This window comes from Sycon ciliatum, chromosome 9 (assembly GCF_964019385.1).
Source record: "Sycon ciliatum chromosome 9, ocSycCili1.1, whole genome shotgun sequence".
NCBI classification, from domain to species: domain Eukaryota; kingdom Metazoa; phylum Porifera; class Calcarea; order Leucosolenida; family Sycettidae; genus Sycon; species Sycon ciliatum.
Window position 1 is genome coordinate 27,078,670 of NC_088651.1, and position 25,112 is coordinate 27,103,781.

Consider the following 25,112-nt stretch of genomic DNA (forward strand, 5'->3'; position numbering starts at 1 on the left):
AGGTGATCAGTTAAGACCAACCACAGAATGGTGGAAGATATACGTACAAATTACATCAAGTGTCTCAGAGGCCGAATAATTTTACTGGCTTCGTTTGGAGTGTTAGTGTACACAAACAAAACTTTAAATTTCTGCATCTGTTTGGTTACCAGCGACGGGAAAGGGTACACACACAAACGCTTGTGGCCTCCCTGTTTTGTTTTAACTTCTGATTACAGTCACCAAATCAATCTTGTAGTGACACACTACAACCCAACGTAGATATTGTTATTTAGGATGTTTTCAAAATGTTCAACGTGTTTCTGAGCGAACCCATTGGTGACAACTTTGGTCAGCAATCAGTGCCCATCATCAAAATCACTGCTTCAACTTTCCTGTTATGCCTCACCAATATCTGTGAGCCTGGAAATTGTTCCATCCACTCCTTGCACGTGCATCGTATTCCTCCCTGTTTCCAAGCCTAAAAGTATGACACAGCATTGAGGCATTTAATGTAAAAAGAGAAGAAACACATCAGAATGAGTTATGCAGCAACTATCCACGACTGTAACAAGATGATAAACGGTCAGAAAGTGCGATAATATGGCACAAAACTCACAGGCTACTGAGACATTCTGCGACCCGAGACCTAGCTCTAACATATCTCCAGTGCGCAAACCAACAGCCTTCCAACTCGGAAGGTTCATGGTTACGTAGTCAACTCGTCCACAATAGTATCATGCATGAGGCGTACCGTTAGATATTGGCGTCCAGTTTTGTACAATTCGTCTTCGCGAAGCTTCCCCCTTCCTTTATCTCTGATATTGCTGGCCCACCCAAGTTGGGTGGTGTGTTGCTTTGCTGCTTCGAATTGTAGTCTGTTACTCCACCACTATGCTCTCTATCTCTTCCAGCTAGCACTCCAGCACACTCGCACATGCACTGAGCCACAACTATTAACAAGGAATCAAGAGAGTTGAAATATTGAAATAGTGGTAAAGTTGGGAGAAAAGAAAACCCTTCTTTTTCCACGAGATCCAAGATCCATCAGGAAAAAGGACATGCACAAAATGGCGACCATGTCGTCCATTGACGCGTAATCATGGTAATCACAAACTAGTGCAGCGACCAAAGAAAAGACACAAGTGAAGAAGAAGAAACAGCGCTGCAGCAAGAAGATCGGATCGCTGCAGTCGCTAAAATGCACTAGCCTACTGACTGTAGTTCCACGTGAGCATGCAGTCACGTGGTCATAAACAGAGTGCGTACACACTCACGTCATACCGATACGTCATACATGACAAAAAGAAAAGAAAGGAAAGTCACGCGCGAGTCAAACAAATCAAAGAGCGCGAGACTACGTACTGCAAATACTACGAAGAATTTGTTTGATAACAAATACACAAGACGAGGAATTTGTTGAGAACAATTGGACAAGAATATAATTATATCTCTTCGAAACTAGAATGGAGTCCGTGATGAGAATTCCAACGAGCCTGGACGCAGCTACAAAGTAAGAATACAATCAAATAACTAATATCGTCAGAACTATTGTAACAATACAAGCAGTCGATTTACCACAGTGTTATCTCTATATTTACAAGTCAGACCGCATTTTCATGTTATTAACTGGTCTCGTCATCGTCCTGTAACAGTCGGCATTCTTTTTTGCCGCGGGACTTAGCTTGTGCACATTTTCGCTCCGCTCACCTTCCCCTCTTCGTCCTACGTAACCATGAGCCTTCCAAGTTGGAAGGCGTTGGTTTGCGCCCTGGAGATGTGTTAGAGCTAGGTCTCGGGTCGCTGAATGTCTCAGTAGCCTCTCAGTTTTGTGCCATATTAGTGCACTTTCTGACCGTTTATCATCTTGTTACAGTCGTGGATAGTTGCTGCATAACTCGTTCTCATGTGTTTCTTCTCTTTTTTACATTTATGACTGGCTCAGTATCCGAGTTTAACCAGCATTAAATCTACAGTCTTTCACACGGATTACTGTGTTTGCGCTATAATTGCAGAATAAGATAAAACTGCTCGCGATTGAGGAGGAAATGACGTCATTGAACTTATCCCAACAAGCCCAGGAGAAGAAGGTAAAGTGTGATAGAAAATGCAGACACTCGGCAATCTGCTCCAAGCATTCCAACCCATATGTACATTATGCAGTACTGATATCTTTGTAAATAATATTTCCAGCAACGACTGGAGGTGATCAGTTAAGACCAACCACAGAATGGTGGAAGATATACGTACAAATAATTACAGCAAGTGTCTCAGAGGCCGAATCATTTTACTCGCTTCGTTTGGAGTATTAATATACACACACAAAACCTTAAATTTCTGCATCTGTTTGGTTACCAGCGATGGGCATGTGTCCCTGCGGTTAAAACTTAATTCTTTCCCACAGACCAAGCAAAACTTCAGGACCATCCAACAACATTCTGCTCAGCAGTTTGAATCAATAAATGCCACTCTGGAGGAAGAAGGGCGAAAGGTAAGCAGAGCAATGCAGTATTTCACTGATATTAACATGTATCCACGCCTGTGTGAATGTACCATATCCGATTGAAAATATCTCAATCATACAGAATGATTGCAGTTATAAAGTACAAAAATGCCTCGACTTGTCGTAGTGATTAAAAATTGAAAAAAATTAAAATCGACGGGTTCGCGTGCCGGGCAGGTCAAGAACAAGGAGTCGTACAACTCCCTGGTCAAGAACCACCTTTCTGCTTCCGTGTGGCGCCACCATCCCGTGATCAGGCGTCAGATGCGGCTCCTAAACCGTGGGAGAGGCTAGATCAGATCCACACCAACCAGAGGCCAAAGGCCTCAATCCATTTGCCGCATCCATGTTTTACTCATGCCAGGTCACGAGTTCCCAATTAACAGTTACTGTGGGTCGCAGCACGGTTGGAAAAATCCTTCCGCTTCCAAGCAAGACTTGAACCTGGTACCTCTCGTTTCTCAATCATGGTCTTAGACGTAGTGACTAAGCTGGTGGATATTTTTACTGGTTTCATTTCCACCATATATGTTCAAAAAACACGCTGTCGTGTCTGCATCCGTTTGGTCAACAAATGCAAGCCAAGGTGGAAGTGTGTTTCTTTGCGGATTTCAATCCATTTCTTTCCACAGACCAAGCAAAACTTCAGGACCATCCAACAACATTCTGCTAAGCAGTTTGAATCAATAAATGCCACTCTGCAGGAAGAAGGGCGAAAGGTAAGCATACCAATGCAGTATTTCACTGGTATCATAATACAAGGCATCCAAGCCTGTGTATGTGAATGTGCCCTATCCGATTGAAATATCTCAAACTGAAAATTTAATTGTAGGCTCAGCTACTGAACGAGTGACACGCGAGCATACATGTACAGCGCAGTAGGATGTCGTTGTCCTGTAAACAGTAGGATGTCCAGTAAGGATTAGAACTCGTGATGTCATGACCAAGTCTCCATTGAACTCACGTGAATTTTCCTGTAGAAAGTCGAATCAGTTCTTAGTACTCAGCCTGATTAAATATCAGTCGAGTTTTTGGGAAGATCCCACACCTACGTCATCCGTGAGACAATAGAATTTTGAGAATAGTGTAACTTGTGACCTCTTGGAAGAGCAGACACAGGATCCGGTGTCTGCATTAAATAACGTTAAAGAGTACTTTTCTTCCAGAGCTACAGCTAATGGAAATGATCCAAATCGGTAGCTAGGCAATGAACACTTTAGCATGCTCAGACAACCTGAGTTAGTGTGTACATGTAGTCAAGCTAGCTCTGGGCAAGCAAATTCCTGGTATATTCGAGTCTAATTCATTTTACTTGAACTCATTCTCACAGACCAAGCAACACCTCAGGAACATGCAGCTACATTCTGCTCAACAGTTTGCTGCAATCAATGCCACTTTGACTGAGGAAGGACAGAAGGTAGGAAAGCAATGCAGTGTTTCCATATGCAAGGTGCATGCCGTACGGCTTGCGTGGGATTCAGTTATTCAGAGCAGATCAACTGGCACATGCGACAGCTCCTTGCAGCAGGTGATACTCCAGTAGATTAGAACTGTGCTAAAAGTATGGAAATCCAAACCACTGCACCCCTGTGTGTTCCATACATCCAGGCCAAGAGATCATAATCAACCGTGAGTCACAACAGAGTTTCTAAAATCCTTACAAAAGCAGAATCCAAGTGGTCGAATGGGCAACAACTTACCCGACTGCTTGCACAGATGGCAGGACAAGCTTTTACCTAACGCCAAAAAAACATGAAATCAGTCAGAGCACACATTCTGTAGTTTTGTCGAGATATGTAGAGATACAGTCATGTACGTTCCAAATGACAGTCCGGCTCAAGTCGTCAAACATCGACTTTTTTCATATAATCTTTGGCCTTTCGCACATTGCAACATGACAGTGCCTATTATGCAACTTAAATCCTCGGACTGGAACATGCACATATTTATCTAGGTGTCTGTACTTCATGCCAGTATTAAAAATGAATGAGAATATTTGAAATACACCGGAGAAAAGGGCTTTGTGTCAATCTGATAATTTTTCAAATATTTGCCAACAGACGCAGCAACATTTCAAGTCAATGAAGCAACATTCTGTTGAGCAGCTTTCAACAATCAGTGCTACTCTGCAGGAGGAAAGAAAGAAGGTTAGTTAAGCATTTCTGTTATGCAATGTAATAGAATACTAGCAATACGACTAAGAGTAACAAGTGCTTTCCTTGAAATGACTTTTAAAAAGAGGCCTCGGCGTCTAATCGATTCACTAGCCTGAGAGGGAGAGATTAGAGTCAAGAAAGTGCAAGAAGGAGAGCCTGAATTGGACTGCACTGAGGAGGGGTAGCTTTGTTCGAAGGCTGGTGAAGGCTTGAAGCAGGTTTAAATGAGATGCAGAGTAGACTTGACTAGTACAGGCGGGTGATCGAATTATGTTGATACGTACAATTATGTCAGGAAGATTTTTTTATAAACATTTTCTTCCAAGCTCATTTTGAAGGCATGCCCTGTTTTCCCGAGTCAACTGGTGCAGACCATGCCCTTTGCAAGTGAATGTTGAAACGAGGGCTCTCCTTGGTGCTGCTTTGCGAGTCTTTTTCACAGTCGTAAGAAAGCCTATATTCGGTAAAACCACAATTTTTCCACAGCTTTATTTGTAATTGTACAATGTCTAGTTGGTTTTACTGCTGCGTGTAGTAGTTCCAACTTAGTTCCAGGATTGGTTCAAGTGAACGACAACCCAAACATGTCATGAATCAGGTTATAAAAGAGTGAAACACAACAACAGAAACAATGAGAGCGAGCAACAGGAAACGAACTGGCAGTGGCAAGATGTCAACAAACTGTACCTATATGTGACAATATCAAAGAAGATAACAATAAGATTGTGACAGTTTGGCAGTTGTTGTGTAAACTGTTCCACTGGACGTCTCCACTGTCTACACACAGTCTGCCTGGCTTGTGCTTAATAGTTTCATGACGGGCTAAGGCCGGGAGAGATTGTTAGTCTGGTCCATTGATGATCTCTTAGGTATAACTGCTTATAACTTCAGAAGTATTGTTTTAGCTGTCTCCCAGCACTACCTCATCTCCGTCTCTATTCCTGAGTTTAAATAAACAAAAAGAGTATATTATCGTGTCCGTTCCCTAATGGAACTCACGAAGGCCCAGTAAACCCTATTCCTGGGTTTGACAGCAGTGAAAATGGCTACTCAACATTGTTCTGGCTAATTAACAATCACTACCGCGTGCCACAAATTGGGCATATTACACTCATATCATGTGCATGTTTGTAATCTACTTCTACATGTATGTCATTTTCAGTGCGGTATTGTATCCTGGAAGACATTTACAATGCAGACATCGAGTAGCCATCGAAACCCGTTCAGTGGAGTTCGGTTCAACAAGAGAAGACCTGACACTGTTATCAGAGTGGTGTACACAACCTCTATTGGATTTTATCATCCGAACACTGCAATGCATTGTGTGAAGGTGTCAGTGCGTATCAACGGCAGAGACTGTTCAGACCCAGCCCCGATCAGAAGTGGAAGCTTTGGCTCAACAGCCCACTATCAGGCACATGCTGGTGTTGTGAGTGGTATTTGTAATATCAACACTTCAGGTCCACTGTACTTCTCTACACACATAGAGGCACAATGCGGTACATCCCAGTATCACCTGGGTTACTACCCTGGTACAGGTACCATCACATCCACTCTGCATATCGAGGAACTTTGCAATAATCAACAGAACTAGGTATTTGCATCCCCATCCCCTGACCCCTATCTTATCTCTCCATTTTACCATCTTTGTATCAATCTAGAAGTTTGTACCTGTGTTTGGTAGTCGCCCTGGTGCTGGAAACACGGCGTTAAAACACTCAACCTTTTTTTTAAGTGTACTGAAGAAGCCACTTTTACTGGCAGATATGAGCGCACAAGTACAGAAAAAGGTCTATTACTTGTACTAGTACAGTATACAGTGCTCTTGTCTCTTTTCTTTTTAACATTCAACTTGTTTCCTGTTCCTTCTACAGCTTACCCAATCGTTTGAACATTCTTTGCATCCATTGATCTATCCATCCCCACCGTTTAGGAGGCGCATCTGACGCATGATCATGGGGTGGTGGCGTCCCACGGAAGCCGAAAGGTAGTTCTTGACCCGGGAGTTGTACGACTCCTTGTTCTTGACCTGCCCGGTACGCGAACCCGTCGATTTTTGTTGTTGTATCCACCCACTCTATCCTATACATTCTAACCAGCCTCCCCTTGCCAAGTTGTATCTTTACTAAAACTTCTCCTGTGCATTCTATTATCTTTCCCGTACCAACACCGACCAGCACGAGTACATGTACTTGTATGTCTATGGTCGTCTACGTCTCAACAATACCCGCAGTCTGTTTCAAATGCATCTACATTGTATATGTCTGCTGCCAGTATGAAATACTGTGTTTCGTAATGAATACGATGAACTCACTGCCTTTCTATTTCGGCTATCATACAATTGTTCTTTAGTCACTGCAGAAACGTGTTTAGTCCTTCACTGCCCCGCTTCAAATACATGTAGATCTCTTCCAAATTTGCACCCATGCGGGCGTCATCAGCTGTTTTACGTTTCTTTGTCCCAATTTTCATGAAATTTGCAGTTTTCAGAAGAACTGTTTACACAGTAAGATTCACAGTGGACTCAGATGGAGATCCAGCGGTGCTTTACAGAAATTTAATGACCAAGGAACTACAAATTATGCTATAAGGTCCACTAACATCACCATTTACCTGACAATCAGCTCATGCGATAACATTGCACGACACTGACCGACGGTACTGACATTCTACAACTAACAATAGTTTCAGTGTCGTGCAATGCTATCGCATGAACTGATTGTCAAGTACATGTACAGTAAAACCTGTCAAGGCGACCACTCGGATAAGGCGACCACCTGCCCCAGAAGACCACTTTAGCCAGAACCAAGGGTTGCTATTTCCAGTCTAATGACCCTGGATAAGCAGCCCACCTGGTAACAGAGACCAGAATTTGAAGGTCCCTTGAGTGGTCGTCTTAGACAGGTTTCACTGTAACCAATACATGTACGGTCTGTTTCAAAAAGATTTACAATCAGGTTTGGGTCCTAAAAAGTATGAAGATAAGAGAAATTTGGACAACAAAGTACATGGAATGGCTTGTTAGGACACGGCAAATTTTTCTGTGAAGGTTTCGGAACAATTGGACCAGCCGTTAAGGAGTTAGAATTTCGGCCAGGTTTCCGGCCTTTTCCAATGGTTTCGACTTTGCCCAGGACGCCAGTAGCGATTTTTATCAAAAACCCGCGATTTACGTATGTCTGTTTGGCCTCGTGGTTATGCATGCTGTCTGCTGACCATGAAGTTGTAGGTTCAAACCCCAGCCTATCTTCAACTCATAACCTTTTTTGCTATTATTTTGCTGTCTGTGGACTATGAAGTTGTGGGTTCAAACCCCAGCCTATCTTCAATTTTATTTCTTTTTCCATTGATTTTGTGGCACTATAAAAGCACAGAGGAGTATTGCATTGAGATCCGAGATGAGATCCGAGATGTCTTGTTGTGACGCACAATACTATCATAGATATAATAAGACCAAAGACCAAAGTACAGTAGAGTGTGACTCAATATAATCTGTCTGTCATAGCCACCCACCCACTATCTTGCTTCCTTGTGCACGAACACGAAACACACGCAAAGACACATACACACGTCTGTGCTCGGTTTCCATTTTTTTAAACTTGTTGGAAAGTTAATGGTATAAGAGCATGCATACATTGATGCTACAACAATGAGACCTGGCAATAGTAATAAGTTAATAACAATAATGAAATTTGAAATTGCAATAATGAAATGGGGTTGTCATAAAGGTCAAAAGAAATCATCATATTGCAAGAAAGAAGTGTGGTAAGATGTATGCTGTTTTACGGTATATGCCACTGTCCACACTGATATCCTGTGTAATAAGGGATTGACAGTGAGTAGAGAGAGAGCGTTCTTCCAGAAGATAGCGGTAATTGGAATGTTGATTAGGAAAATGGCGGGAGTTCCTCACGCAAGGGACCTCGAGACCGCCGGTTGAACTGTGGTGAAAACCCATCACCACTTGGGATGAATACCTGTAAAATCACAAAAACTCAAGCACAGAACAGGAAATGCGCCATGTTTCCGGGAATCCTCGCTTCAACAGTGAACTGGAGTAGGCTGAGGAAGATTCTGTCCGAAGAGCACCACAAGAGGGTTAGTATAATGTTCTGGGTGCCAAACATCACCAGGGCTGCAAACATCACCAGGGCCGGAAACATCACCAGGGCTGCAAACATCACCAGGGCTGCAAACATCATCAGGGCTGCAAACGTACAGAGACACTCAGTTTCCAGTGGTGCGACAATCACCACGTGACACCAGATAGCAGCGTTGGTCAGTGTCGATCCTTGGTAGGCAGAACGGAATAATATTGGTGTTGCTACATCTGGTCTAGCTTGAATACATTTATAGTAACCACATGAGCATGGACATGTTGTAGACTCGTAGATGTACTTGGAGTAGCACACATCACCTAGCAACTGCAAGCATGCAAACACCACGGACATGCTCAACTGTGTACAGGCGTGAGTATACGTGATGTAGGACAAAGTTATTTTGTCAGCCATGGACTGGTTTATTGTGTGTCAAACTGTCAGTGTCATGTGTGGAACCAGACAGGTTGTCACTACTAGGGAGTGAGGTGACTCGCGATCGCCGTTCCAGGCACGGATTTGGAGCCGCCAAGGCCGCAATGTACATATTCAAGCTGTACTCCGTCTAACGTTTGAATGTACATGAACGGCAGTGAGTTAGAATAGGTGCTAAAAACGTTGACTGGCCCACAATTCTTGTTTCTCAACCAATTCCTCTCCAGTTGATCATCAGGTGTTCTCGAGTCAGAGAGCTGACCCAGTAGTCTGTTAGTGATACTGCGAACTAACCTCTGGTATCATCAGGTGTAGCTATTCGCAGCCTACAGCTAGGCAGTATCATGGCATGCCTACTACTGTATCTGGCTCCATTGCTGCTGCTGCTGGTGATGACGGTGAACTGTGGACAGGCTATGGCCACACCAACACCAGTGGTGCCGGATGATGCCAGTAAGCAGATTGATAACAGTCAAACCCAACGTCCATGCACACGTACGTTGTAGACGACGTACATGTACATTGTGATCATTATGACTGGTCAGAAACAGTTTTATAGGATTATGATACCGCTCGGAATTTCCCACCTTGCTCCCCCTTATGTTCTGGCTGCCTGTTTTGGATCCATCAGCTGCCTGCTGATCGTAGTATTACGTGAACCTCAGAGTTGTAACAAAGCTTCCAATCTATCTCTCTTGTGTAAAGGACTATCTACACATTCAGATTGGTCGATGCCGCTTGAATCAGACTTCAGAGTGCTCTATGAACTAATGTATAGAACAGTAATAACAGTGACGACATAATGGAGGCGGAAGCCAGTGTGGCTGTGAATTCAACTTTCATGTCGGTGATTATCATACAGCAGCATTTGGCATGCATCCAAATGCTGCTGTGTGATGGTGGCCAAGACCTGAAGTTACAGCTGCACAGCATTTTGTCTCCATTGTATGTGTACATGTACAGCTAGCAATTTGTACAATTCATACATGTACCAGCATTGCAGCCTAAGAGTATTGTATGATCTCTGTAAAGTAAAGTAAAGTTTGCACGTCCGCGTTACCACCGGCTATACAGTTGTATGTGCCAAAGCATAAAGTCATGCATGCCCTGCTGCACTCACAGGGCTGGTCTGGTGATAGCTGTATGACAGGAACTTGTCAAACCAGCCAGACACAAAGTAGTACAAAATAATTGCATGCCAGAACGTAATGCATGTACATACATAATTATAGTAGACTGTAAAAGAGAACAGAGAAAATCAGCTAGATCATTGTTGGATGAATAGCTACAAAATCTCTGAAAATCTTGTCTCGATCTGACCAGCCATTCAAGAGTTATGGCCGAAAATGTGCCCTTGCAAGGAAAGATTTTTTGTTGCACGCTGTCATTTTTTGGCAGCACTGTATTTGAATCTGGGCAGACCGTCTTGTCGTATCATGGAAACGCGAAAGTGTGCAGAATTTTGCTCCAAGTCCAAAAATCACGTTTTTTAGCAATGTTTTGGGCTGCATAGCGGGGGGGGGGGGGGGCTTCGCCCGCCGCCATGCAGCAGGACTTTTGCCAGCACCCCCGTTACGTTGCAGATATGTGGCTTGATTATTGTAGTTGACGTTGAGTTAGTGACTTTGGCAAGTTTGAGTCGTGTCAAGAAGTCAGGTAGGATTCAGTACTAGGCAGTTGTGGAACGTGAGTGGTAGTCTTTGCCGATTTTGCGGGTATCCTGGATTTGGTTTGCAGCGCTGTGGAAATGGCTTGCTGTGGAGGTCCCAGCACTGGATGTTGTATCAAAGGTACGACCTCGTAGCACGTGCTAAACAAAAAAAAATTAAAAATTTACTTCGGTCTGTGGCAGTCTGTGAGAGAACGCCCACTCGTGCCGTTGTGACAAATTCCAGGGGCACGTTGAGGGCCCTATCCCATCACCCATGGCTGCTTCTGGACTTCTTTTAGGTTTGGATCCCGCGCAGGGACAGAATGGGCAAGAAAATGTGAAAAAAATTTGTAAATGCATTTTTTTGGCTCCTGGATGGCTCGCACACCGTGGCACTATGCCGGAATTTTGAGTTTTTCCGGCCTGGAAAGCCATTCCAGTGAGGCGCAAGAACATTTAAATCATGTCCAGAGGACCAGGATAGTGGCAGGAGTGTGTGTGAAAATGTCACTCAAATCCATTGAGAGACACCAAAGTTACGGTCAATTGAATGCCATATGAAATTTATGGGTAGGCATATCACCCAAAGATTTCCTAAAAAATCGAATTTGTAAATTTATGTCGAACGCTACATCAGTTCAAAGAGAATGCATAGCTGCAAAATCTCTGACAAATTTGTCTCGATCTGACCAGCCCTTCAAGAGATATGGCCGAAAATATGCCCTTGCAAGGAAAGATTTTTTGTTGCACGCTGTCATTTTTTGGCAGCACTGTAGTGATTGTGAACAGACCGTGCGCAACTTGTCGTATCATGGAAACACGCGAAAGTGTGCAGAATTTTGCTCCAAGTCCAAAATATCACGTTTTTTTAGCCATGTATGGGGCCACCTTAATGTACATAGCAAGGCTAAGGGAAACCTGAGACAACTGAATCAGTTGTCTGAGGTTTACCTTAGCCCTACTATACATGTATGAATGAAACGCAGCTTTCCAACTCTGATCTGGACTCTTGTCTATGTTCTCGTCTGCCTTTGTGGTATTGCTCCATCCTTGTGGTGTTGAGCACTCAGGGAATTCTGAGAATTCTCGCTTTTGTATATTGGACATGTACACAGATCCACCACTAGTTCACGTGGATATCGTTTCACCTTTCGTAACAATTGACAATAATCCTTTGGAAAAAAAGCAGCAAAAAGAAGGGATTGAATTTTAATTAATCATAAATTTTGTTCTGTTCAGAAGCGAGTGTGTGGTAAAGGTGTTCGGCGGATTTTATTTTACCGAAAATGAGGGATGTAGCCAGACAACAGGTGTATCTTCGTGAACATTTCCCCAATTATCATCCAAAGTACATAATTTTTTTAAAGATTTTTGATGGTGAGCCAAGGGAAATATTTTAGCATGCAAAAGTGAGTGCACAAGTTGCGCGACCGATTCCGCCAACTAAACCAGATTTTGAACAATCTGACGTACGTTTGTGCTAGATTATGCACGTCTGACTGTCCAAAATCTGTTTTAGCTGGTGGACTCGATAGCATACCTTGTGCCCACAGTTTTCTAAAGTGCATAAATATTGATCAAAACATGTATAATTTTGAAATCATGCCAACCTGACCAGCTGACATTATGAATTTGCAAATGGGAAAAAGATATTTCTCACCTAGGATTGTAATGTGTCTACTAGTCAAGGTTAGGATCGTTATGTGTCTACTAGTGAAGGTTAGGATTGTAATCCTGGTAATAATACTTAACAATGCAGGATGCACAGTTGTGGACTTTCATTTTGAAAACCAGTTCTCCCTGTCCGGACTGGAGAACCGTAACGCTGTAGTCAGCATAGTCGGATACAACTAGTCTACGGGTTTCATGAGGACAGAACTTCATCTTGATGATAACAAATTATGTAAAAGTAAATTATCGTGTCCATTCCCGAATGGATCTCCCGATGGCCCCAAGCACCCGAACAATCCAGCGACAGGTGCAGCACCTGACGGTAGAGGTGAGGGGATACGTCTCACAGGCACTGGAACAGGTGTTATCTTGATGATAGCTCACTCCAAAACTATATAGATGTAGATACAATAGTTTGATAAGAGCTAGAGAAAGTATGAATGCCTCAGACATCACCACGCAAAATGAGGGAAACATATTAGCGCACGAAGAACCAAAGTTGTAGATCGGATGAAGCCTTTGGCACCATTACTTCAGAAATCAATACTTGGTTTTAATGTGTTTGCATCCGGAATCTTGATGATAGTTCACCATTAAACTCCGAGTAGGACTGACGTTCCTGTCAAGTTAGGGAGTGGTGGCGTGGTCTGGGATGCTCTGCCGACCTTGGTGGCTCAATCTTGGTTATATCCTAGCAATGCATGGATACTAATACTTGACAAAAACATTTTGTAAAGTCTTGACTTCTCTCCTCTCTCCTCTCATTGAAGCCATTCGGCATAACCTAAGCTGTTGACGTGACATACCGATTATTATTACATTTCAACGCGGAGATGCTTATAATAATTATACTCGCATAGGCTCATAGGAGGATGAGAGATGATTGCAAACAAACTCAAATACTGTTGAGAGACAGCTCCACGCTCAGCCTTAGAGTGGGCAGACACATTCTGATCTTCAAATTCCAATATCTAATATTTTGTCCCTTTGTCAATAGATACACCAGCTACGATGGTCACTGAAGATATCACTTGCATGACTGAATGGCTACTGATTGCCAACTCCAGTCGTGCAAGAGCTCTCACCATTCCCAACACACCAGCCGCCATACAAGCAATGTTAGATGAGAAGGTTGTCAAGCACCAAGACCAATTCTTCTTAAGTCTCATCTTGGGTTACGCACCCCAGCTTGCAGCAGACCTTAAACACTGCATTCGTAAGTTAACCCTGGTATCTGCCAGTTAAGTAACACTTGTACCCGTGACTACCTAATTTTGATGGCAATTTTCCATTATACAGTACAGGCATTTTTGCATTGTCGCTGCACCAGAAACAGCAATCACCTGCGTCACATCACTTTTAGCATACCAAGTGCCGCACCTGACCTGCATAAAGCGGCCCCACATTCTGTCAACGCTGGCGTACCAAAGTGCAATATTTTGCCTTCCTTGCCAGCACTAAGACGTACAGCCATGCATGGTTGCTGAAGTTTCTGACTTAGGTACCTTTCGTGTTCGTAGTCTGGATAGAGAATATTGTCTGTAGATCATGCGACACGTGGATGTGCAGTAGTTTTGACCGGATCGAGCCCAATACAAAACGATGCTTTAAAACACATTAGGTTCCCTACACCATACAAACTGACACACCAGCCAGCTATGCCGTATATGCCACCGTCGACGAGGCGTCAAAACTCAAAAGCCAACTGATGGTAGAGTTAGTGGCAGAGGAGGCGCTTCTTGGGAGAACTTGGTGGAGAATTTACGTGCCACAAGCGAGAAACTACACTATATTTACTGGAGAAAAACGGAGACAACAGGTCAAACACAAACACACTAATACAATATTCACTGGTTTGAGAGAAACACTAATACAGTCGTCATGGATACAGAAAAAAATTAAAAATTAAAAAATTAAGTGACGGTCCCTTTAGTCCTTCGCGTATGGTACGCCTTCACCGTTCATATGGCGGAATGCATGCACTCAGTACTCGTAGTCTACCAGCACCGCATGCAGTCGACTACTGCAGTCGTATCGAGCACTGCACTGAGTATATGCAGGCCTTGACGGCAGCGCATGTTCAGTGCACTCGGACAGTAGTACTACTATACTAGCAGTGGTAGTGTGTGCGGCCACAGCTACCGGTAGCAGGCGCGTGCGCCGGTGCCCTTCAAGGGGGGTTTTTGGGGGGACCTCCCCCGGGAAAATTTTCAAAAAATGAAGCAAAATCCTGCATTTTGAGTGAAAAAAGGGGTTCCGGGCACCCAGGAACCCATACGGGGCACGCGCCTGGGTAGCCAGCATAGCACTGGCCGGATTTGTTTGGCAATGACTGTACAAGCTAGGACATTGGGAAAGCTGGGCAATGCACTGATTTCGCCTATCCATTATGCATTCATGGATTTGGACTTGCTGCGTGTCTAAGTTTCCTTCGTTGCGTTTGGTCTACCCTCACTGAAATGCCATTGCAGGTCGAAGGCCATCATGCCCCACAACGGATTTAACAAGGCATCTACCTTGCTCCGTTGCTGGAGAATGTGTGTTCAACGCTACACTACAGTCAGCGGTGTGTGTTTGTCAAGCAGGAATGACCGGAATGAAGTGTGACGTAGGTGAGTGAAATGCTGGCTTCTTTCATAATACTAGTGTGCAGAAGGTACTGCACCGATAATGGGATAGCAAAGTTCAGAATACACCCCCACCACCACCAGCTGTACTCTAGTGGCATACATCACCATGCTCCGGCATAGCGGCTGTTGCTGCTGCTGCTGCTGTTGCTGCTGCTGCTGTTGCTTATACCATACTCTGGCACCGTGTTCAGAGCTAGTACTGCCCTGGCATTGTGTTCTGAGCTTGTAGTACTCTAGCGTGCTGCTCTGTTTGACTCCAGTGTCCAGCCGCAGGCTCGGGGAAGCGGTCCAGCTTGGCGATTCCCGGTTCCTAGATCTATATAATAAATACTACTACTACTACCACCCACGCAAGCGCACACTGTGCATCATCGAAAACTCCTGTTATAAGCCACATGATCAGTTCTTGAAATTTCTCCTCTACAGATATTGATGAATGCAGTCGACCAGATCTGAACAATTGTGACCAACCGCCTGTAGCTTATTGCATTAACAGTTATGGATCATTTGGGTGTGAGTGCAATACAGGATTTGATGGCAACGGACGAGAATGTGAGGGTAAGTGTACCCCCCCCCCCCCCCCCGAGAGCCTTTCTACTAAACAGAGGTAAATTCAGCTATGCATAATACTGTAAGATACGGAAGCGTGAGTTACGAAATCTGAAGAAAATGATGAACGGTCTTTGCTGGGATGACAGCTACACCATGTTCCGAAGTAGCTCACTAAGCCCACAAACAAAACATTAATCCACAAATCATTTTATTTGAGGGGAAATTTTCAATCTGGAAAGGTCTGAAGACAAAATGACTGTCACCACCAAGACTCGAACCAGAGACCCTCTCTAATGTCCTGCGATGCTCTACCCCTAAGCTTTGGGTCAGTCTTCACAAAAAGCTAACAAAAATGTAGACAAATTTTGCGGAGAGCCTTTTGGAAGTTGCATGTGGTGCATGCTATTTTAGTTATGGAAACTGTGTGAAGAAGAGGTTAGTGCGACGTCGGCGTAGACTCCCTGCACTGTACATGATGTCATCTGCGACTTCGGGTTTTCGGGTACTATTCTGTACTCGTCTACCCGAGGTCCGAGGTGTTCAGTCATGATAAAAGGAGAGGTGGAGCTGCGGGAGAGATGAGCTGATTATTCGCAGGGTGAGGTTGACGTGCCGGACGAGTATGGCGAAAATGAAGACAGTTGATTAAGATACTGTTCAACGGTGGCTCGATCTGAGTTTGGCAATGAAGAAGTATTTCACAAAAGAAGTCAACTGATGATTTTTTTCTTTTCTATGCGGATCTCTAGCATGCATGGACACCTTGGTATGGCGAAACTCATCTATTTTGCTGTGCATGTAGCCACTTGCAAGTATGAAAAACGCATAACATTCCGAACTTTGAGGTTCCATCAGTACAACTTCGTGATTAAGAATGCCTGCATACCAAAGAATAATAATGAGGATATTGCGAGCATAATTCGAGCAGCCATGAAAGTATTCTGCAATGATTGCGCGAGCATAATCTGCGCCTACTGCGGGATACTTAGAGAATTGTGTGATAGCGTAGTATGGCTTGGCTAGTTGCTATTGGTTGAATTAGAAACCGAGCGGACTTTTTACATCTAAAGCAAAGAACGGGATGGAGCTTTCCGTCCACAAACACCTTTCAACCTACAGTTAAAGACGTATCTGCTATAAATTCCACTGTGCTCACTGTCCAGACGTAGATGAATGTACAGCTGGTGTACATCAGTGTAATGAACATGCAATGTGTAATAACACTGTGGGATCATACTCTTGTTACTGTCAATCTGGGTACAAGGGAGATGGTACTAACTGCCAAGGTAAGTGACATACTGTTGATGGCGTCGAATGCAGTATAGTTTGACAGGTCTAGGAAACCGCATACGTACAGTGAGTTTTGGAGTCGAGAAAGGACAGAAACATAGAAGTTCAATATTCATGAACAGACTACAGAGATACTCATGAATATTTGCGACAGGAAGCATCCACCATCAATCACCTTCAGATTTCATTCTGTTCCTTTCGGAAGATCGTCGAACCCTTGAACTCCACTATCTGTGAATAGACATGTGCCAAATGGGCTTGAAGGAAATGTAACGGGGATTTCCTTTTGAGCATGGTCACTGACTTTTGAAAGGGATTAAGACACGTTCACTGTTGGCCTCGTTTTCCCAGGGCGGCTGAGTTTTCAGCGCACTAAACCTCCTTTCAAACTCTTCATCCACGTCATGGAACAAAATCGAACCCCATTTTCCATACCTTGCTGGACCTCCTAAATATAAGGCTCATTGGAAAGGTCTGAGCCGAGCAATGTGGTTATTTCCAGCTCCATAGCCATAACATACCACTATCAGTTTTAGATGCTTTTAAAGATGCATACCATATCACTTTCAGTCGGACTAAAAATTCTGTTGATTCCTACTGGGCATGCACACAGGCACACGGCAGTCCTACACACGCCTAAATGCAATGTGTTTCGTTTGGTAGCAGCGATGGATAATTAAGGACGGATCCAAGATAACAGTTGATATTCTTGAGGAATTTTGTTCTGCTTTCACCCGTTCTAGTTGATCTGTGCGGATCATCTGCAAACAGCGAGCTTTGCTACCAAATCGAAGCGGTTAAAACCAGATTTCATTCTGTTCCTTTCGGAAGATCGTCGAACCCTTGAACTCCACTATCTGTGAATAGACATGTGCCAAATGGGCTTGAAGGAAATGTAACGGGGATTTCCTTTTGAGCATGGTCACTGACTTTTGAAAGGGATTAAGACACGTTCACTGTTGGCCTCGTTTTCCCAGGGCGGCTGAGTTTTCAGCGCACTAAACCTCCTTTCAAACTCTTCATCCACGTCATGGAACAAAATCGAACCCCATTTTCCATACCTTGCTGGACCTCCTAAATATAAGGCTCATTGGAAAGGTCTGAGCCGAGCAATGTGGTTATTTCCAGCTCCATAGCCATAACATACCACTATCAGTTTTAGATGCTTTTAAAGATGCATACCATATCACTTTCAGTCGGACTAAAAATTCTGTTGATTCCTACTGGGCATGCACACAGGCACACGGCAGTCCTACACACGCCTAAATGCAATGTGTTTCGTTTGGTAGCAGCGATGGATAATTAAGGACGGATCCAAGATAACAGTTGATATTCTTGAGGAATTTTGTTCTGCTTTCACCCGTTCTAGTTGATCTGTGCGGATCATCTGCAAACAGCGAGCTTTGCTACCAAATCGAAGCGGTTAAAACCGACAACAAGCATGTGGAAGAGAAACTGGAAGAAAGGGATCTCCAAATCAATAAACTACTCTCCGACATGAAAGTACTGACAACCATATTTGTCCAGCAGAAGACGAAGGTGGATCAAATGGAAATTCAGGTGACAATCTCTTGTGGCTTTCTCGTTTGGTTTTTAAACATCTAATCACAATCAACACTTTTTCTGACACTCTACAGCAATATGTAGCAGTACTGTTTTGGCTCCTTTCACACAGGATATTGGTTTGCGCTGTATTTGCGGAACAAGGTTAAACTCCTCTCCATTAAGGATGACATGACGTCATTGAACGTATCCCAGCAATCACAGGAGAAGAAGGGAAGGGAACCTGCTATTAAAAACACTGCTCCAAGAATTCCAATCCAAGTGGCCATATGCAACATAGCAATTATTGCAAATGTATTATCCAGCTGCGATTGGAGGTGATCATAATATGATCGAAGATATGAAGTACAAAAATGCCTCAACTTCCTGTAGTGTCTAAGCGGACGGATATTTTGTTTTGGCTTCATTTGGGCCATAGATGTTCAAAACAGACATTTTAGGGTCTGCATATGTTTGGTTATGAAATGCAAGCCCAGGGGAAAGTGAGTTCCTTTGATTTTAATTCAATTCTTTCTACAGACTAAAGAACACTTCAGGGACATCCAGCAACATTCTGCTAAGCAGTTTGAATCAATCAACGCCACTCTGCTGGAAGAAGGGCAAAGGGTAAGCGTACCACAATGAAGTATTTCACTGGTATCATAATACAAGGCATCCAAGCCTGTGTGTGTGTGTGTGTGTGTGTGTGTGTGTGTGTGTGTGTGTGTGTGTGTGTGTGTGTGTGTGTGTGTGTGTGTGTGTGTGTGTGTGTGTGTGTGTGTGTGTGTGTGTGTGTGAATGTGCCCTATCCAATTGAAAATATCTCAAACGCCTTGTGAGATTCACTCAGGCTGAAAATTTAAACGCAGACACAGCTACTAAAAAAGTGATACGTCTGCATACATGTACAACGGAGTAGGAAGTTGTTGTTTGTAAACAGTTGGATGTTCAGTAAGGATTTGACTCCGTGATGTCATGACCAAGTCTCCATTAAACTCACCTGATTTTCCTGTAGAAATTCGAATCAGTTCACAGTACTCAGCCTAATTTAATATCAGTCGAGTTTTGGGAGGATCTGCGCCTTGATCCTTGAAGGGTGGTGTTGTTCCGACGGATGCGGAAAATTCGGTTTCCGAATGAGTCTCGCGCAATTTTTTTGGGAAGATCCCACACCTACGTCGTCCATGAGACAATAGAATTTTGAGAGTCGCATAACTTTTGACCTCTCGGAAGAGCAGACACAGGACCCGGTGTCTGCATTGAAGAACGTTAAAGAGTACTTTTCTCCCAGAGCTACAGCAAATGGAAGTGATCCGAATCGGTAGCTAGGCAATGAACACTTTGGCATGCTCAGACAACCTGAGTGAGTGTGTAGTCAAGCTAGCTCTGGGCAAGCAAAGTCCTGGTACATTTGAGTCTAATTCATTTTACTTGAACTCCTTCTCACAGACAAAGCAACACCTCAGGAACATGCAGCTACATTCTGCTCCACAGTTTGCTGCAATCAATGCCACTTTGACGGAGGAAGGACAGAAGGTAGGAAAGCAATGCAGTATTTCCTAGATATGAAAGGTGCATGCCGTACGGCTTGCATGGGATTCTGTTATTGAGAGCAGATCAAGGGGCATATGTCACAGCTCCTTGTAGCAGGTGATACTCGAGTAGATCAGAACTGCAATAATGTGCTGGATGGAAATCTCAATCACTGCACCAGGGTATTCCATCCAGGCCAAGAGATCATAATCAACCATGAATCACAACAGAGTTGCCACAATCCTTCCAAGCAGACTTCAATGCTCAATTGGCCAAATGGGCAGCAACTTACCCGACTGCTTGCACAGATGGCAGGACAAGCTTTTACCTAACGCCAAACAAAACATGAAATCAGTCAGAGCACACATTCTGTAGTTTTGTCGAGATATCCAGAGATACAGTCATGTACGTTCCTAATAAACAGTCTGGCTCAAGTCGTCAAACATCGACTTTTTCACCTAATCTTTGGTATTTCACATATTGCAGAGTGACAGTGTTTATTATGCAACTTAAATCCTCAGACTGGAACATGCACATATTTATCTAGGATTCTGTAATTCATGCCAGTATTAAAAATGAATGAGAATATTTGAAAAACACCGGAGAAAAGGGTTAGTGTTGTTGTTGTTGTTGTTGTAGAAGTTTATTTAACGTCGCACCACAAACAGGCGATTTCGCCTCCTTTGATACATGTGGACGACAGAAGGAATGAGAGAGAGGGGGGGGACAGAAGTATGGAGAGAGGAGGGTAGAAATAAATAAGCAATCAACCTCAGGGCTACACCAAAGCAAAAACGGAATGGGAACATACTATATACAAAATAGCTTCATACATATATTGCAAAACACGTTTACTATTCTTCAGTAGTGTCTATCTGATCATTTTTCAAATCTTTTCCAACAGACGAAGCAACATTTCAAGTCTATTAAGCAACATTCTGTTGAGCAGCTTTCAACAATCAGTGCTACTCTGCAGGAGGAAAGAAAGAAGGTTAGTTAAGCATTTCTGTTATGCAATGTAATAGAATACTAGCAATACGACTAAGAGTATGAAGTGCTTTCCTTGAAATGACTTTTAAAAAGAGGCCTCGGCGTCTAATCGATTCACGTGACTAGCCTGAGAGGGAGAGATTAGAGTCAAGAGAGTGCAAGAAGGAGAGCCTGAATTGGACTGTACTGAGGAGGGGTAGCTTTGTTCGAAGGCTGTTGAAGGCTTGAAGCAGGTTTAAATGAGATGCATAGTAGACTTGATACCGGCAGGTGATCGGATTATGTTGATACGTATTATTATGTAAGGAATTTTTTTTATAAACATTTTCTTCCAAGCTCATTTTGAAGGCATGCCCTATTTTCCAGAGTCAACTGGTGCAGACCATGCTCTTTGCAAGTGAATGTTGAAACAAGGGCTCTCCTTGGTGCTGCTTTGCGAGTCTTTTCCACAGTCGTAAGAAAGCCTATATTCGGTAAAACCACAATTTTTTCCACAGCTTTATTTGTAATTGTACAATGTCTAGTGGTTTTTACTGCTGCGTGTAGTAGTTCCAACTGAGTTCAGGATTGGTTCAAGTGAACGACAACCCAAACATGTCATGAATCAGGTTAGAGAAGAATGAACCACAACTACAGAAACAATGAGAACGCGCAACAGGAAACTAACTGGCAGTAGCAAGATGTCAACAAACTGTACCTATATGTACATAATATACGTGACAACTTCAAAGAGGAGAACGATAAGATTGTCACAGTTTGGCAGTTGTAGTGTAAATAATTGTTCCACTGGACGTCTCCACTGCCTACACACAGTCTGCTTGGCTTGTGCTTAACAGTTTCATGATGGGCTAAGGCCGGGAGAGATTGGTAGTCTGGTCCATTGATGCTCTCTGAGGTATAACTGCTTATAACTTCAGAAGTATTGTTTTAGCTGTCTCCCAGCACTACCTCACCTCCGTCTCTATTCGGGAGTTTAAGTAAACAAAAAGAGTATATTATCGTGTCCGTTCCCTAATGGAACTCACGACGGCCCAGTTAACCCTGTTTGACAGCAGTGAAAATGGCTACTCAACATTGTTCTGGCTAATTAACAATCACTACCGCGTGCCACAAATTGGGCATATTACGCTCATATCATATCTTCTACATGTATGTCATTCGCAGTGCGGTATTGTATCATGGAAGACATTTACAATGGATACATCGAGTAGTGTTAGAAACCCGTTCAGTGGAGTCGTGTTCAACAAGACTAGACCTGACACTGTTATCAGAGTGGTGTACACAACCTCTATTGGATTTCAGCATGGGGGCAATAATTGGCATTGTGTGAAGGTGTCAGTGCGTATCAACGGCAGAGACTGTTCAGACCCAGCCCCTATCAGAAGTGGAAGCTCTGGTTCAACAGCCCACTTTCAAATACATGCTGGTGTTGTGAGTGGTATTTGCAATATCAACACTTCAGGTCCGCTGTCGTTCTCTACACACATAGAGGCACAATGCGGTACAAGCGATTATCGCCTGGGTTACCACCCTGGTACAGGTACCCTCACATCCACTCTGCATATCGAAGAACTTTGCAATAATCAACAGAACTAACTGTTTGCCTCCCAATCCCTCTGCCCCCCCCCCCTCTCTACTCTCTCTCTCCCCTCTTTCCATCTATGTAGCAATCTAGTAGTTTGTATTGTTTTCTGGTAGTCGCCGTGGGGCAGGAAACATGGCGTTAGAACATGCAACTTGTCTCCCGTTATTCTACATTGTATCCTGTCTGTAGATCTTTCTATCTATTCACTCTCTCTATTCACTCTATCTATTATCTATCTGCATGTACCTATACCTGTATATTCTGTCCAAGTTCAATATTTACTGCATTCCAGCAAGGTACGTTTGGGCCTGGTTTAAATCTGGCTTTGGAAATTCTATTTTTCATTGCCATAAGATTCCGCCTCATTTTCTCTGTGCTGCGCTGATGAGTCTACAAAGGACGAAACAGTTCTGCCCGTAGATTTTAAAAGCATTTCGCTCCTCCTCTTGAGGTTGTAGCAGTTGACCTCTCTCGTATGGGTAGTGACTTTGTTGTTTGCGCTATGCAGAGCTCATTGACTTGTCAGTTTGAGCAGCCCTGCAAGGTACTTTCCGGCCTGGTATAAATCTGGCTTTTGGAAATTTTACATTTCATTACTACCGATATCTGGTTCTGCCTAATTTTCTCTGTGGTGCGCCGATGAGTCCACAAAGGACGAAACAGTTCTGTCCTCAGATTCAGTAACTACTTGAAATACAACATTATGTATCTACATTTTCCTAGTCTGGCAGCAATACATGTATGAGCATGCCAAGGACAATTGCCAGGTGGTTGTTAGAATTGTATGCCACAACAAATTGAGACGAGCTTATAGGTTCAAACCAATAAATCTGCTCCCTAGCTTTCTAAGACGATTGTAATGCAGAGAGTTGAGCCTTACTTTTTTAAAGTTGAACCAGCACTACCGTAGCATAATAGTGACAGTTTTGAAAGGTCCCGTCTTAGGTGTGGTGGAGGTTTACTAGTACATGAACGTCAAACTACAATACATAGCGTGTAGCATGTGTTGCACAGCGGAGACTTACAATGCAGCACTGGATTCAAGTTACAGTGCATCCAAGTGCCAGCGCTGTCATGCCTCCGGCTTAACGACGTAGGTTTGCATACACATGCACGTGCCCATACACGTATAGCATATTTTGATAACCAAAGTGTTGGACAACGTTCAACTCGAAGTTCAAAACAACAAAATCTGTTTGAATCACCACAGCAAAATACGGACAATCCTACTTATATTCAAGAATGCTGTACATGTATAAATTGTACATGTACAGCGTTGGAAACTGAAATCCGACCCCCTGGGCGGCGCGCCGCGCCGCCCAGGGGGTCGGATTTCAGTTTCCAGCACTTTTACTTCAATTACAAGCACAGTGCAAGAGCTGATAATAGTGGCACAGCAGCAACAGACAACAAGTAATTGCTTTGGATGATCGCATCCTTCAGCGCTGAGGCGAAGGAGGACATGTAAGACGAGGGTCATCTTCTTCAGTTGTGTTCCCACCTGGCAACACCATTCAACATTTTCATGTGAAAGCATTCATTCATCAGTAAATAATTTATCTAAAAGAGAAGGAACCACGTGAGAACTAATTTTGAAACAACTATCCACGATTGTAACAAGATAATAAGCAGTCAGAACGTGCAATGAAAAGGCACAGAACTGACATGCCTCTGAGATCTTGGACGATCTGCACCTTCAGCCTGCTGATTATCTTGCTACAGTCTTGGATGTTAAAGTTACTATACTTGTAACTAGTTCTGATGTGTGTTCTACTATTTACTTCAGAAGTACATCTAGTAATGGCGCAGTATAGCATCTTAACTTCAACATAATTCATTCTTCATCCATCATCCATTCATCATTTTCATGCGAAATTTTTTTTTCCAGTCATATCAACGTTTGTTGCTCCGTACACCGGAGCTGGCGCTTTCCCGCTGACTTGACTTCACCAGGAAAGCACCACTCTCTGCTCAATTGGCCATGTTTCCGGGAATCCTCGCTTCAACAGTTGAGCTTGAGTGGGCTGAGGAAGATTCTGTCCGAAGAGCACCACAACAAGGTTGTATAATGTTGTGGTTCCAAACATCACCAGGCCTGGAAACGTACAGAGACACTCGGTTTCCAGTGCGGCGATCACCACGTGACGCCAGAAAGCAGCGTGGGTCAGTGTCGATCATTGGTAGGTAGAACGGAATATTGGTGTCGCCAAATGTGGTTGAGCTGGAATACATTACTATTAACTACATGGTATTATTATAATAATACCTGCAGGTTGAACATCGTGCACGCCGAACAGTCTACCATCTTTCTGACATTGCCACTCGAACTTGACAATAGATGCTGCTTTTCGTATGTGCAGTTACATTGAGCCATGGTGTTTTTGTCTTATGTTTGTGAATCCTTCCCGGAAGCAAATGCTGGTTTTTATGCATTCGTGTAATTACTCAGCGTTATTTGCAATAATAATAATAATTATTATTATTATTATTATAACCTC

At 43.4% G+C, this 25,112-nt stretch overlaps 2 protein-coding genes across 2 annotated transcripts; both read left to right on the forward strand.

Moving 5' to 3' along the window:
* The first annotated feature begins 1,992 nt into the window (after window positions 1-1,992).
* LOC135825199 (uncharacterized) lies at window positions 1,993-7,094 on the forward strand. The gene is made up of 6 exons (XM_065337933.1): window positions 1,993-2,069; window positions 2,384-2,470; window positions 3,115-3,201; window positions 3,813-3,899; window positions 4,543-4,629; window positions 5,801-7,094. Exons 1-6 carry the CDS (start codon window positions 2,028-2,030, stop codon window positions 6,230-6,232), a joined length of 822 nt encoding a protein of 273 aa, XP_065194005.1. The 5' UTR covers window positions 1,993-2,027; the 3' UTR covers window positions 6,233-7,094.
* Window positions 7,095-9,380: 2,286 nt separating this feature from the next.
* LOC135825196 (adhesion G protein-coupled receptor L4-like) lies at window positions 9,381-23,079 on the forward strand. Its single transcript, XM_065337930.1, has 10 exons — window positions 9,381-9,623; window positions 13,490-13,708; window positions 14,964-15,104; window positions 15,549-15,680; window positions 16,838-16,960; window positions 18,334-18,524; window positions 19,047-19,133; window positions 19,956-20,042; window positions 20,944-21,030; window positions 22,194-23,079. Exons 1-10 carry the CDS (start codon window positions 9,515-9,517, stop codon window positions 22,623-22,625), a joined length of 1,608 nt encoding a protein of 535 aa, XP_065194002.1. The 5' UTR covers window positions 9,381-9,514; the 3' UTR covers window positions 22,626-23,079.
* The last annotated feature ends 2,033 nt before the right edge of the window (window positions 23,080-25,112 follow it).